This window comes from Rhinoderma darwinii, chromosome 13 (genome assembly GCF_050947455.1).
Source record: "Rhinoderma darwinii isolate aRhiDar2 chromosome 13, aRhiDar2.hap1, whole genome shotgun sequence".
Lineage (NCBI taxonomy): Eukaryota > Metazoa > Chordata > Amphibia > Anura > Rhinodermatidae > Rhinoderma > Rhinoderma darwinii.
Window position 1 is genome coordinate 43,523,678 of NC_134699.1, and position 12,970 is coordinate 43,536,647.

At 49.7% G+C, this 12,970-nt stretch overlaps 1 protein-coding gene across 1 annotated transcript in view; it reads left to right on the top strand.

Moving 5' to 3' along the window:
- NUP85 (nucleoporin 85) overlaps positions 1 to 12,970 on the top strand; it is a 102,858-nt gene that overhangs the window by 5,943 nt on the left and 83,945 nt on the right. Inside the window, exon 2 of the mRNA XM_075846722.1 lies at positions 659 to 767. Coding sequence (XP_075702837.1) covers positions 659 to 767 — 109 coding nt within the window. The remainder of the gene's footprint in view (positions 1 to 658; positions 768 to 12,970) is intronic.

Sequence of the window (12,970 nt, forward strand, 5' to 3'; positions counted from 1 at the left end):
AAAAAATGCTGATCCGGCGTTTATAGACAATGATGCCCAGCACCAAGGCTGGGCCAGAGACCTATACAGCGCATGGGGTTCAAGCGATGGATCTCACTCCGGAACTGGCTGACCGATAAGTTACCAGTAGCAACAGTTCTAGAGTGTAACCCTTGTTTGCCACTAATTCTTAAACAGGTGGGTAAGTGTGACCCCCATTTGCGTATTCAGCTTGATTTAAAAGATCGCCAAGTAGAGCGAGAGTTTTCCGCTGTGCCTATGGCACGGGTGTACCTTGACCGGGATGTAGGGAGGGGTTTAAAAGAAGTGGGAGTGTCTGAAAATATTCCCACCATTGTTTTATTAGATACTGACCTGGGATGGTTAGTATGTCAGTATGTTGCTTCAGATGTTGCTCATGACCCTCTAACCTCTGTTGAAATGTTTGGTGGTTATGATGATGATGATGATGATGATATAGTAATATGTTCAGCTCTTGATCTCCCTGGACACTGCCATGTAGAATTGTCTAATGATGTTAATGTAAGATGTGACCATGTGGAACCCCGTAATGACATAAAATTGTGTGATGCTGCTAAGGTACTCGGTACTAGCCTTGTAACCAGTAATGCTCTAAAAATATGCCCTGATACCTGTAATATGTGTTTATCAAGAACAGGGTACCAATGTTCTGCCAGTTTGCAATCCACCTGCAGAGGGAGAGGTGGACCTTTGGATGGACTTATCTTCCACGGCCCAGGAGGCAGGATCCCTGGACAATAATCAAGGTAATCAGCCGTTATCCATGGATGCGAAGTGGCTCCGGTATCATGTATGTAGTCCCAGATTAGATGTACGCACAGATCGCAATACACTTGGCTAGTTGCTCCAGTGGAGTGTGGCCCTGAAGCAGAACAATGTCACTTCTCAGCACAGGAAAGCTATTGCTCATGGCACTAGAGAAGCCACAGCAGTAGGACCTGCCCAGGGGATGTGCTTGGGAAGTGACCTGAAAATCAGTTTCAAATGCCACATCATGAAGGGAGGAGGTGTGATAAATCGGTCTTTGGGGGATAAATTATTTTTACTTTCATTTTTACAATCAATCTCCCATGTCATCTCTAAAAGGGGGAGGTGTTACAAGTGATGTTTTAACACCTTAGCGCATAATCACGTACATGCCATTCGCACATTCCGCCGTGCATATCCGTGATTATAATTGTGCGAGCAACGGAAGCTGTGGACAGTGACGTCAGTGGCTCCTCCAGGAGCGGAATCCCCGACAAGTGCGTTGCCGACACTCTGGCCAGAGATTCTGCTCCTGAAGAAGCCCCTGGCATCACCAGCCATATTTAGACTATGGCGTCAGGGGCTACTCCTGGAGCGGAATCCACTGCCAGAGCGTTGCCGGCACTTTGCCCAGGTGTTTTGCTCCTAGAGAGAACCCCTGATGTCACTGTCCATATATTTTCTGGCCGGGGATTCCGCTCCAAGCGGGAGCCCCAATGGTGCTATATACAGGGAAGGTTGCACTATCTTCAATGGGCACTGTATGTGGCACTATCTACATAGGCACTGGGGCACTGTCTGTGTGGGCACTGGCACTTTATACTGTATGTGGACACTGGCACTAGGGCAGTTAAGGGGGCATTATACTGTATGGGGGCATCTCTGGTGCATTATACTGTGTGGGGCAGCTAAGGGGGCATTATACTGTATGGATGCAGCTATAGGGGCAATATACTGTATGGGGCAGCTGCGGGGGGCATTATACTGTATGGGGGCAGCTATGGGGGCTAGGGGGCATTATACTGTATGGGGGCACCTGTGTAGGCATTATACTGTATGGGGGCATCTGTGTGGGGATTATACTGTATAGAGGCAGCTATTGGGCATTATGCTGTATGGGGGCAGCTATGGGACATTATACTGTATGGGGGAATTTGTGGGGGCATCTGTGTGGGCACTATACTGTATGGGGGCATCTGTGTGGGCACTATACTGTATGGGGGCATCTGTATTGTCTTTATACTGTATGGGTGCATCTATGGGGCATTATACTGTGTGGGGGGTTCTATGGGGCATTATGCTGTGTGGGAGGCAGCTCAGGGGCGGACATACCGCATGTGCAGCCGGTGCAGCTGCACAAGGGCCCCGCGTGGGAAGGGGGCCCGTTCCTCTGCTGGCCGACTCAGTTCTCAGCTGCGCGATGCTGAGGACTGAGACAGAGGCCCGTGGACCACTGGCGTAGCTATAGGGGTCGCAGCGGTCGCAATTGCGACCGGGCCCCGAAGCCAGGGGGGCCCACGGCCCCCCGCACCACATCAATAAAAAGTTACTATAGTAACTCGGGCCGCGGGCCCCTGTTACTATAGTAACATACTTTACTTACCTTCCTGGTTCCGGATCGCAGCGGAGGTCCTGACGTCAGGCGCTGTGCGCAGCGCATGACGTCACAGCGCTATGCCGCCGCGCACAGCATCGAGACTACAGAACTCCCGCCGCGGCCGAAGAGGAAGGTAAGATAGCCCTGACTGGCGGGGTCCGACTCCTGGGACCCGCCAATCAGCTGTTTTGAAGGGGCCGCAGCACTCGTACGAGAGCTGCTCCCCTTCATTCCTGTCACTTCATTCCGGTCACACTGTGAATCGGTTTCGGCGATTCACAGTGTGGGCGAGTAGTGAAATGAAGGGGAAGCAGCTCTCGTACGAGTGCTGCGGCCCCTTCAAAACAGCTGATTTGCGGGTCCCGGGCGACACATCAGCTATTGATGGCCTATCCTGAGGATAGGCCATCAATGTTTAGGGACTGCACAACCCCTAAGCCTACGATGTAGCAGGCTTAGGGGGCCCATGAGACAGGATCACAGATTGTGTGATGCTGTCTGCTGGGCCCTGTATCTAAGCCAATCACATGGTAGGCTTAGATACATGGCCCATGCGTGATCCTGTCTGCTGGGCCCTGTATCTAAGCCTACCACACTGTAGGTTTAGATACAGGGCCCCAGCACACAGTAATCTTATACTGTATAAGATTACTGTCTGCTGGACCCTGTATCTAAGCCTACCTTGTGGTAGGCTTAGATACAGGGTCCCACAGACAGTATCACACATGGGCCCTGTATCTAAGCCTTAGGGTATGTGCACAGACACTAATTACGTCCGTAAGTGACGGATGTATTTCGGCCGCAAGTACCGGACCGAACACACTGCAGGGAGCCGGGCTCCTAGCGTCGTACTTATGTACGACGCTAGGAGTCCCTGCCTCGCTGTGGGACAACTGTCCTGTACTGTAATCATGTTTTCAGTACCGGACAGTTGTCCGGCAGCGAGGCAGGGACTCCTAGCGTCGTACATAACTATGATGCTAGGAGCCCGGCTCCCTGCACTGTGTTCGGTCCGGTACTTGCGGCCGAAATACGTCCGTCAATTCCGGACGTAATTAGTGTGTGTGCACATACCCTAACACATGTGTTACTAATCATTTTTTGTGTGTTTTCTTACAGGTTCGGTCGTTGGACTACGGCGGATTCCAGGACTACTTCGATGACAGCTTTTTTTTTTATTAATAAAATGGTTAATGAGGGTTGTGTTTTTTTTTTTTATTTCAATAAAATATTTTTTCTATGTCTTTGTGGTTTTTTTTAAACTATATTACTACCGCCTTAGTAATGGCCGCCGGCTGATTGACAGCATCCATTGCTAAGGCAGGGCTTAGTGTTAGCCGGTGCAGAGGCTAACACTAACCCCCTTTATTACCCCGGTACCCACCGCCACCAGGGGTGCTGGGAAGAGCCGGGTACGATCCAGTACCTGACCATCTGTAGTGATGGTCGGCCACTGGGGTGGCCGCAGGCTGGTATTATCAGGAGGGGAAAGGCCAGATACAGTGGCCCTTCCTACCCTGGTGATGCTAGGCTGCTGCTGCTTTATTGTATCTGGCTGGTTATGAAAATGGGGGGGACGCCACGTCATTTAAAAAATAATTGGAAAGAACGATGTCGGGTCCCCCCCAATTTTCATAACCAGCCAGATACAACACAGCAGCAGCAGGCAGCATTACAAGGGTGGGAAGGGCCACTGTTTTTGGCCTTCCCCAGCCTAATACTACCAGCCTGCGGCCACCCCGGTGCCTGCCCGTCACTACAGCTGGTCGGGTACTGGTTTGTACCCGGCTCTTCCCAGTACCCCTGGTGGCGGTGGGTACCGGGGTAATAATGGGGGTTAGTGTAGACTCTGCACCGGCTAACATTAAGCCTCGCCTTAGTAATGGAGGTTGTCAATCAGCCAGCGGCCATTACTAAGGCGGTGATAATAAAGTTTAAAAAGATACAAGCACATAGAAATTTTTTTTATTGAAATAAAAACACAACCCTCATTAACCATTTTATTGAGAATAAAAAAAACGCCGTCATTGAAGTCCTCGTATCCGAAGTCCAACAACCGAACCTGTAAAAAAAACACAAACACACAAAAATAATCAGTAACACATAAAGAAGCAAAATTATTATTCTTACCTTTCCTGGGTCCAGCGCTGGAGCCGCAATGTCAGCGAGCTGGGCCCTGTATCTAATCCTATCATGTGTGATACAGTCTGCTGAGCTGTGTATCTAATCCAATCATGTATGATACTGTGCTGGGCCCTATATCTAATCCGATCATGTGTGATACTGTCTGCTGAGCCACTGTATCTAATCCTATCATGTGTGATACTGTCTGCTGAGCCACTGTATCTAATCCTATAATGTGTGGTACTGTCTGCTGAGCCACTGTATCTAATCCTATCATGTGTGATACTGTCTGCTGAGCCACTGTATCTAATCCTATCATGTGTGGTACTGTCTGCTGAGCCACTGTATCTAATCCTATCATGTGTGGTACTGTCTGCTGAGCCACTGTATCTAATCCTATCATGTGTGATACTGTCTGCTGGGCCACTGTATCTAATCCTATCATGTGTGATACTGTCTGCTGAGCTGTGTATCTAATCCTATCATGTGTGATACTGCCTTCTGAGCCACTGTATCTAATCCTATCATGTGTGATACTGTCTGCTCAGCCACTGTATCTAATCCTATCCATAGTTTATAGGGTCGTAGTGCTATAGATATGCTATGCTGTCTCCTATACACACACTTTTTTTTGGGGCGGACACATATGTATTGGGGCTATTTCCCGGACATTTTAAGCCCTGAGGGTATGTTCACACGGCAGCGTCTGTTACGGCTGAAATTACTGTGCTGTTTTCAGGAGAAAACAGCACCGTAATTTCAGCCGTAATGGCATGTGCAGGCGTCTTTTGCTGCGTCCACTACGGAAGTAATTGAAGCTGGTTTTCCATGGAGTCCATGGAAAACGGCTCCATTTACATCTGAAGAAGTGACAGGCAGTTTTTTACGCGCCGCCTTTCGACAGCGGCGCGTAAAAAAAAATGACCATCGGCACAGAACATCGTAAGACCCATTCAAATGAATGGGCAGATGTTTTCCGACGCTTTTGAGCCGCATTTTCGGATGTAATTCAATGCTAAAACGCCCAAATTACGTCCGTAAATAGTGTGTGTGTGAACCCAGCCTTAGTGACGCCCCGGCTGCTAGTGCTGCATTGTTGGGTCACTTAGGAGACCCAGCGATGCAGCTGAAAGCGGACCGTCGGCCATGAGAAGTTTGCGGGGTGGGGGGGGGGGGGCCCTGGCACATTATCTGCACAGGGGCCTTTTGCAGTCTGTGTCCGCCACTGAGGCAGCTATAGGGACATTATACTGTGTGTGGGGTTCTATGGAGCATTATACTGTGGTGAGGCACTATTAGAGCATGATACTGTGTGGACTGAACTGGATGTGTATGGGCGGTGTTAGAGGCATGGCTTAAAAGGCAAAAAATTGCAGCGCTGCATCGGTTGTCCCTCTTTCCAGTACTTGAAAGTTGGGAGGTATGGCTAAATCAGTTTTTACCCTGGTGTCCATAGGAGGCAGACATGACTTAATTCTCAGGTCTGCTGCTAATTTTTAATTTGAGTATTATTTCTATAGTTTTTTCTCCTTAATTGCTGGTTGGTTGTCAGTCTGGATTGCAAGCCGAGTCATGCCTCTGTGGGTGCCAGGAGACCAGGCGGTCCACTGCACTCTTCTTCCCTCACTGCCGGTCACCTAACCTATTTTCTGTATTCGCATGCGGAGTACCAGTGCCCAAACTATATGTAAAAGGTTAATGAACAGGTGATTTGCCTATGCGTGCCTATGCCTGAACACTTTGGTGAGCGTGTATGAAAAATTTTCCTCACAGAATCACTCTCTTTTTTTGTGCTAGGTGGAGTTCCACCAGCAGGAAACTCTTCTCTTAAACTCTAATAGTTGTCTGTCCCTCTTCTTTGTAACATATCTTTATCTAAAGAGTACCATAGCAAGCACACTACGTTCCAAATAGCGGCACCGATTAATGTCACTCCAGCATCGACCCTAGAAACCAGATAGTTCCCACTTCTCCTCATGTTCTTTGCGATGGGCGCCACTTAGGACCAGTAATGGGGAGATTGTTTGCTGTCAGGATCAGTCCTTTTCCTCTGGGGGATCCTTTGACTTAGAATCAGAACATAACCCATAGTTAACAACTGCCATGCAGTTGTGACAAATCGTTTTTCTGGCATAATGAGCCCCGCTAAGTCCTCTGATTGGCTGCAGAGGTCATAGCTGCATGCGTGTGAACAACCACCGGGAGTGCCACAGTCAGCGCTGGATTATCGGGGGGCAAAAAAAGTTTTCCTTTTTATTTAATTTCCAAACCTTACAAAATCACAACCGGATAACTCCTTTAAAGAGGACCTATCACCACCAATATACTTGTTTTATTTAAAATAAAATGAGCCCCTTAATAAACAAAAATTTTTTAGTAAAGCATATCATAAGAATTTTTTCGTTTTTTAATATAAAAATGACCCGACTCTCTGCGAGAGTCGGGTCCGAACGTTGGGGTTTGGTAAATCCCGGCATCCTCTACATCCTCTTACAGTCCCCCGCAGCTGCCTACAGGCACAGAGCGCGAGAACTCCCTGGTTATGGTGAGATGTCACATTTGGTCTAAAAGAGTACTAACTGCTGTATTAATACAGTAGTTATTAACCCCTTGCCGTCGCTGCCAGTTTTTGCCTTAACACCGGAATCCTATTTTTCTAATCTGACATTAGTAACTTTATGTGGAAATTAGCAATTTAAAAAATTTCAATTATTCTGCTTGTAAGACCGTCATAAAACACAAGATAGTTGATAGTTAACATTTACCACTGTCACAGTGCAGGGTGGGGACCCACTGGGCCGTACCTCGTAGCGGATAGGCAGCTGGCCAACCAGGTACAATACAATGTCTATAGTCCAGAAAGGGTGCCTGTGGCAATGTAGACAGTAGTGGTGATTCAGGCTTAAGATAAGGCTCCGCCAGCAGACATATACCCTGCAGGAAACAGTCTCTGAAGCAGGAAGTGAGTGCCGGCATCTCCCTGGAGGAAGATGCCGCTGAGAACTCACATGTCCATGGCCGCGGCTCCCCCCTCTTACGCCCCCTCTTCTTGGGGCCACAGCGGGAGAGAAACTTCTACACGAGGATAGGATCATCGATGTTCTCCTCTGGCTCCCAAGACCTCTCTTCTGCAGAAAATCCCATCCAATCCACAAGATAAAACGTCCTTCCTCCCACTTTCTTGGTGGCCAGGAGCCACTGCGGAACTAGGAGTCCTGGAGTAGCGGTTCAGAACCACGGGCTTCAGCAGGGAGACATGGAAGAAGTTCGGGATCTTGAGGGTAGGAGGCAGCCGAAGCTTGTAAGACACAGAGTTAATTTAATTTTTAGCAGAATCTCGAAGAGTCCGAGGAACCTGGGAACAAATTTGCAAGATGGCACCCTCAGCCGGATATTCCTGGATGACAGCCAGATATTCGTACCAGGAAGAAACTGGGGAGGCTCTCGTCTTCTAGTGTCTGCCTTTCTCTTCATGCGGTCCACCACCAGCAGAATAGAATATCGGGTCTGTTGCAATATCTGCAGAAAATCCCTGAAGGTAGAGTCGGCTGCAAGCACCTGGGACATAGTAGAGACAGGAAGAGGTATTCGAGGATGCTGGCAGTAGACATTGAAGAACGGACTGGAGGTGGTTGACTCACTGGTATGTTTACTATAGGAGAACTCAGCCCACGGGAGCAGCTGCACCCAGTCATCATGCCGCCTGGAGACAAAGTGCCGCAGATAGTTCTCCATAATCTGGTTAACCCTCTCGACTTGGCCATTGGACTGGGGATGGTAGCCCGAGGAAAAGTCCAAATTTACACCGAAGAGACTGCAGAGTGCTCTCCAGAACTTCGAGGTGAACTGGACCATTCGATCCGAGACAATATGCAGGGGCAAGCCGTGCAGACGGAAGATGTGTTGGACGAAGAGATCGGCCAGTCGAGCAGCAGAAGACAGGCCAGTCAGGGGAGCAAAATTAGCCATTTTGGAAAATCGATCCACCACCACCCAGATCACACTGCATCCAGCAGAGAGAGGCAGATCTGTGACGAAGTCCATTGCAATATGTTGCCAGGGGGCATCAGGCACAGTTAGCTGGTCTGGAGTGGGCAACTTTATTTGCTGCGCATATCGTACAGGAGGAAACAAAGTCCATGACGTCTTTGGGCAGCGTGGGCCACCAGAACTGACGGGTAATTAGGTCTAGGGTCTTACGGGCACCCGCGTGACCTGCCAGTTTGGAACTGTGTCCCCAGCGGAGGATTCTTCTTCTGTTTGCCAGATGCACAAAAGTCCTCCCTGGGGGAATGCCTCTAACTTGCAGAGGGTTGACAGGGATGATGCAGGATGGATCAATGATATTCTGTGGAGACTCCATAGTGTCCTCTGTCTTAAACGACCTGGACAAGGCATCGGCCCTCACATTCTTGTCGTCCGGACGGTAGTGGAGCTCAAACTGGAACCGGGCAAAGAACAGCGACCACCTGGCTTGACGGGGATTCAGTCATTGGGCCGTTTGGAGATAGGTGAGGTTCTTTTGGTCCGTGAATATCAAGATGGGATGAACTGTGCCCTCTTTTAGATGTATCCACTCCTCCAGGGCCAATTTGATGGCCAGTAAATCCCGATCCCAAATCGAGTAGTTGCGTTCTGCGGAAGGAAAGAGTCTAGAGTAATAGCCACATTCCATAGTCTTTCCCTTGGAACCTCTCTGGAACAGGAGTGCGCCAGCACCGACACAGGAAGCGTCCACCTCCAACGAGAACTGTCGAGACACATCTGGATGATGGATGATAGAGGCTGACGTGAAGGCACTCTTCAGGCTATTAAATGCGGATTCCACCTAAGGAGTCCACACCTTGGCGTTCATGCCCTTCTTGGTGAGGGTAGAGATAGGAGATGTCAGTGAGGAGAAGTTTGGAACGAACAGTCAGTAGAAATTATAGAATCCCAGGAAGCGCTGTATGGACCTCAAGCCTTGAGGGTGTGGCCATTCCAGGACAGCCTTTATCATCTCAGGGTCCATCTTGAGGCCCCCGATCTGAGATGATGTAGCATAAGAAGGGTAGAGCATTTTTCTCAAACACGCACTTCTCCAACTTGGCGTACAGGCGATTCTCCCTTAACCGCAGCAAAACTTGACAGACATGTCTCTGATGAGTCATAGGATCTGGAGAAAATGTCATCAAGATAGACCACAACACAAACATAGAGGAGGTCACGGAAGATGTCATTAACGAACTCTTGGAAGACCGCGGGAGCATTACACAGGCCGAAGGGCATTACTAGATATTCATAGTGTGCGCCACGGGTGTTAAATGCTGGTTTCCATTCGTCACCCCGTCGAATCCGGATTAGGTTGTAAGCTCCACGCAGGTCTAGCTTCGAAAAAATCTTGGCTCCTCGTATGCGATCAAACAGTTCAGAAATCAATGGCAACGTGTCATGAAGGGTCTATGGAACCACTGGGCCATTCTGCCTTGGCGGTAAGGCAGCTGGCCAACAGGGAGCAGGTGAGAGTCTATAGTTCTATAGGTACCTGTGGCAGCTCAGACAGCAGCAGGGCTGGCTCGACTGCTACTAGGTAGCAGGCGGACGTCAGGTGAGGTGAAGCAGGTCAGACGTGGATGCAGCACGGCACGACTTTGGCACACTTCAGTGCTAGACCAGGAATGTGTGGAATGCTAGGAACAGGAACTGGAACAGGTACCCGGACTGGAACAGGTAATACACTTGGAGGCCATCACATAGACAAACTAGGGAACACAACAACGCTCAGGCATCGAACTATGGGGCTGGACCCCTCTTATAGTCCAGGGTACTCACTGGTCAAAGTTCATCCACAATGTCCAGTGCGCGCGCTTCCCTTTTAAGAGCGGGCACGAGCATGCGCGCGCACCCTACGGGATCCGGCTGAGGTAAGTGGACGCGAGCGCTGGCGTCTTCTGAGGAGGAGGCTGGGGCCAGCGCTTGCCGACTCGTGGCTGCGGCTGTCAGGAGGGGAACGGAGCTGACAGCCCGCAGCCACGGACATTACACAATGGATATCGATTTTTTTTATCGTGATCTGGTTGGGACCCCGGTAGTCGATGCAAGGACGCAGAAAACCATCCTTTTTCTTGACAAAGAAGAGCCCGGCTCCTGCCGGGGAAGAAGACTTCCGTATGAAGCCCCTCTCTAAGTTCTCCTTAACATAGGCGGACATGGACTGAGTCTCTGGCAAGGAGAGAGGATATACCCTACCATGGGGAATGGATGCACCAAGAATCAGCTCGTTAGGACAGCTATACGCCCGGTGTGGGGGCAGCGTCTCCGCCTCCTTCTTGCTGAAGACATCCGAGAACGTGGAATAATAACAAGGCAATCCTGCCAAGGACTGAGGCAGAGGAGGCTGAGCCGAACTAATCTGTACCAGGCAGCGGTTGAGACAGTCTCTCCTGCGTAGACCGCTTAAACAGGTCCGTCCTCACAGACTCCTTTGGAGGATCAGCAACTTAGGACAGCAGGGGTTGCTGCAAAGTAGTAACCGGGCTAGGGAGTTTTCCCTCCCGACGAGCTTCATGGAACCGTTCTCGGATCCTTATATCAATCCGGGCGGCTAGAAGGATGAGGTCTTCCAGGATAGATGGTAGATCTCGGGCGGCAAGCTTGTCCTTAACTCCAGGAGCCAGTCCCTGCCAGAATGTAGCTACCAAGGCCTCATTGTTCCACGACAATTCTTCCCCGAGGGTGCGGAAGTGGATGGCGTACTCGCCCACGAAAGTGTCTCCCTGGCGTAGATTCAGCAAGGAGGTGGCCGCAGACAAGACTCGTCCAGGCTCCTCAAACACTGTGCGAAATGTCCGTAGGAACCCCTGGAAGTCAAGGGTCTCAGGTCCTTGTCTCTCCCAGATAGGGTTCGCCCATGCTAGGGCCCTGCCAGTGAGTAGAGAGACGATGAAAGTGACCCTTGCACCATTAGTCGAAAATGCCTTTGCATACAGGCTAAAGTGGATCTGGCACTGGTTCAAAAATCCACGGCAGGTCTTCGCGTCTCCATCATAGCAGTCAGGTAGTGGCAAACAAAATTGGGGATCAGCACTGCCAGGAGGTGTAGCCGGTGGATCTGTACTGCCAGGAGGAGTAGTAGGAGGAACGGCAGTTTGCACCTCCAGCTGATGTGCAATAATGTTCAATGCCTGGAGCAGTTGGTCCTGTCGAAAACGGAGGTCTAGCATATCCGCCCGCATCTCTTGTATCGTCATCTTGGCCTTGGATCGACCAGCGGGGTCCATGGCCTGTGCTTACTGTCACATTGGGTACGTGGACCCACTGGGCCGTACAGCCTTGACGGTATGGCAGCTGACCAACAGGACACAGGTCACAGTCTATAGTTCGTATAGGTGTACCTGTGGTAGCTCAGACAGTAGCAAGATAGGCTCGGCTGGGACTTAGGCAGCAGGCAGGCACCAGGCATGTTGAAGCAGGACAGGCGTGGTACTCAGCGCAGCATGACTCCAACTCAGTACGGCACGTGACCAGGATAGCACTGGATACATGTTACAGGTAGCAGGAACGGGTAACACTGGAAAACAATTAGGAGACCATTTGCATAGACAGACTAGGGTAACGACAACAAAGCTCAGGCAAAGCAGGAAGGGGCTGGGCCCCTCTTATAGTTCAGGGTGCTCATGGGCCAATTTGGCACTTTAACTCAGGTGCTCGCTTGCCCTTTAAGAGTGGGCACGTGCGTGCAAGCGCACCCTACGGGACCCAGCCGAAAGAAGCGGAAGTGAGGGCTGGCGTTTCCTGAGGAGGAGATGGGGGGCCAGCGCTCACAGACCCATGGCTGCAGCCGTCAGGAGATGAGTGAGCCTGATGGCTCGCGGCCATGGGCATGACACTGGGAAAGTGTTGTCCTGGTATAATACAGGCACCCTCGCTTCCAGCAGATATGTTTGGGTCCTACCCTTCCTGGTTCCCTAAATTTTGGGCCTTGATAAATCGCCTTTTGAAACAGAAGAAATGTTCCCCTTGGGGCCTGCTCAATTGCATATTTTTTATTTCCTGACTTATTGGAGCCTTAACTAATTTTATTTTTTCACAGACGTAGTGGTATGAGGGGTGTTTTTTTGCGGGATGAGCTGTAGTTATTATTGGTACCAATTTGGGGTACTTGTGACTTAATGATCACTTTTTATCCTATTTTTTGGGAGGCAAGGTGCCCAAAAAACAGCAATTCTGGCATACTTTTTTTATACAGCGTTCACCATGCGTTATAAATGACATGTTAACTTTACTCTGCGGGTGAGTACAATTCCTGTGATACCAGATTTCTAGCACTTTTTTATGTTTTACAACTTTTTGCACAATAAAATGACTTTTATAATAAGAATGTAGTTTTTCTGTCACCATGTTGTGAGAACCATAACTTTTAAAAAAAAAAATTCGACTAAGCTGTATGAGGGCTTGTTTTTTGCGAGACAAGCTATAGTTTTCATAGGTACCATTTTTGGA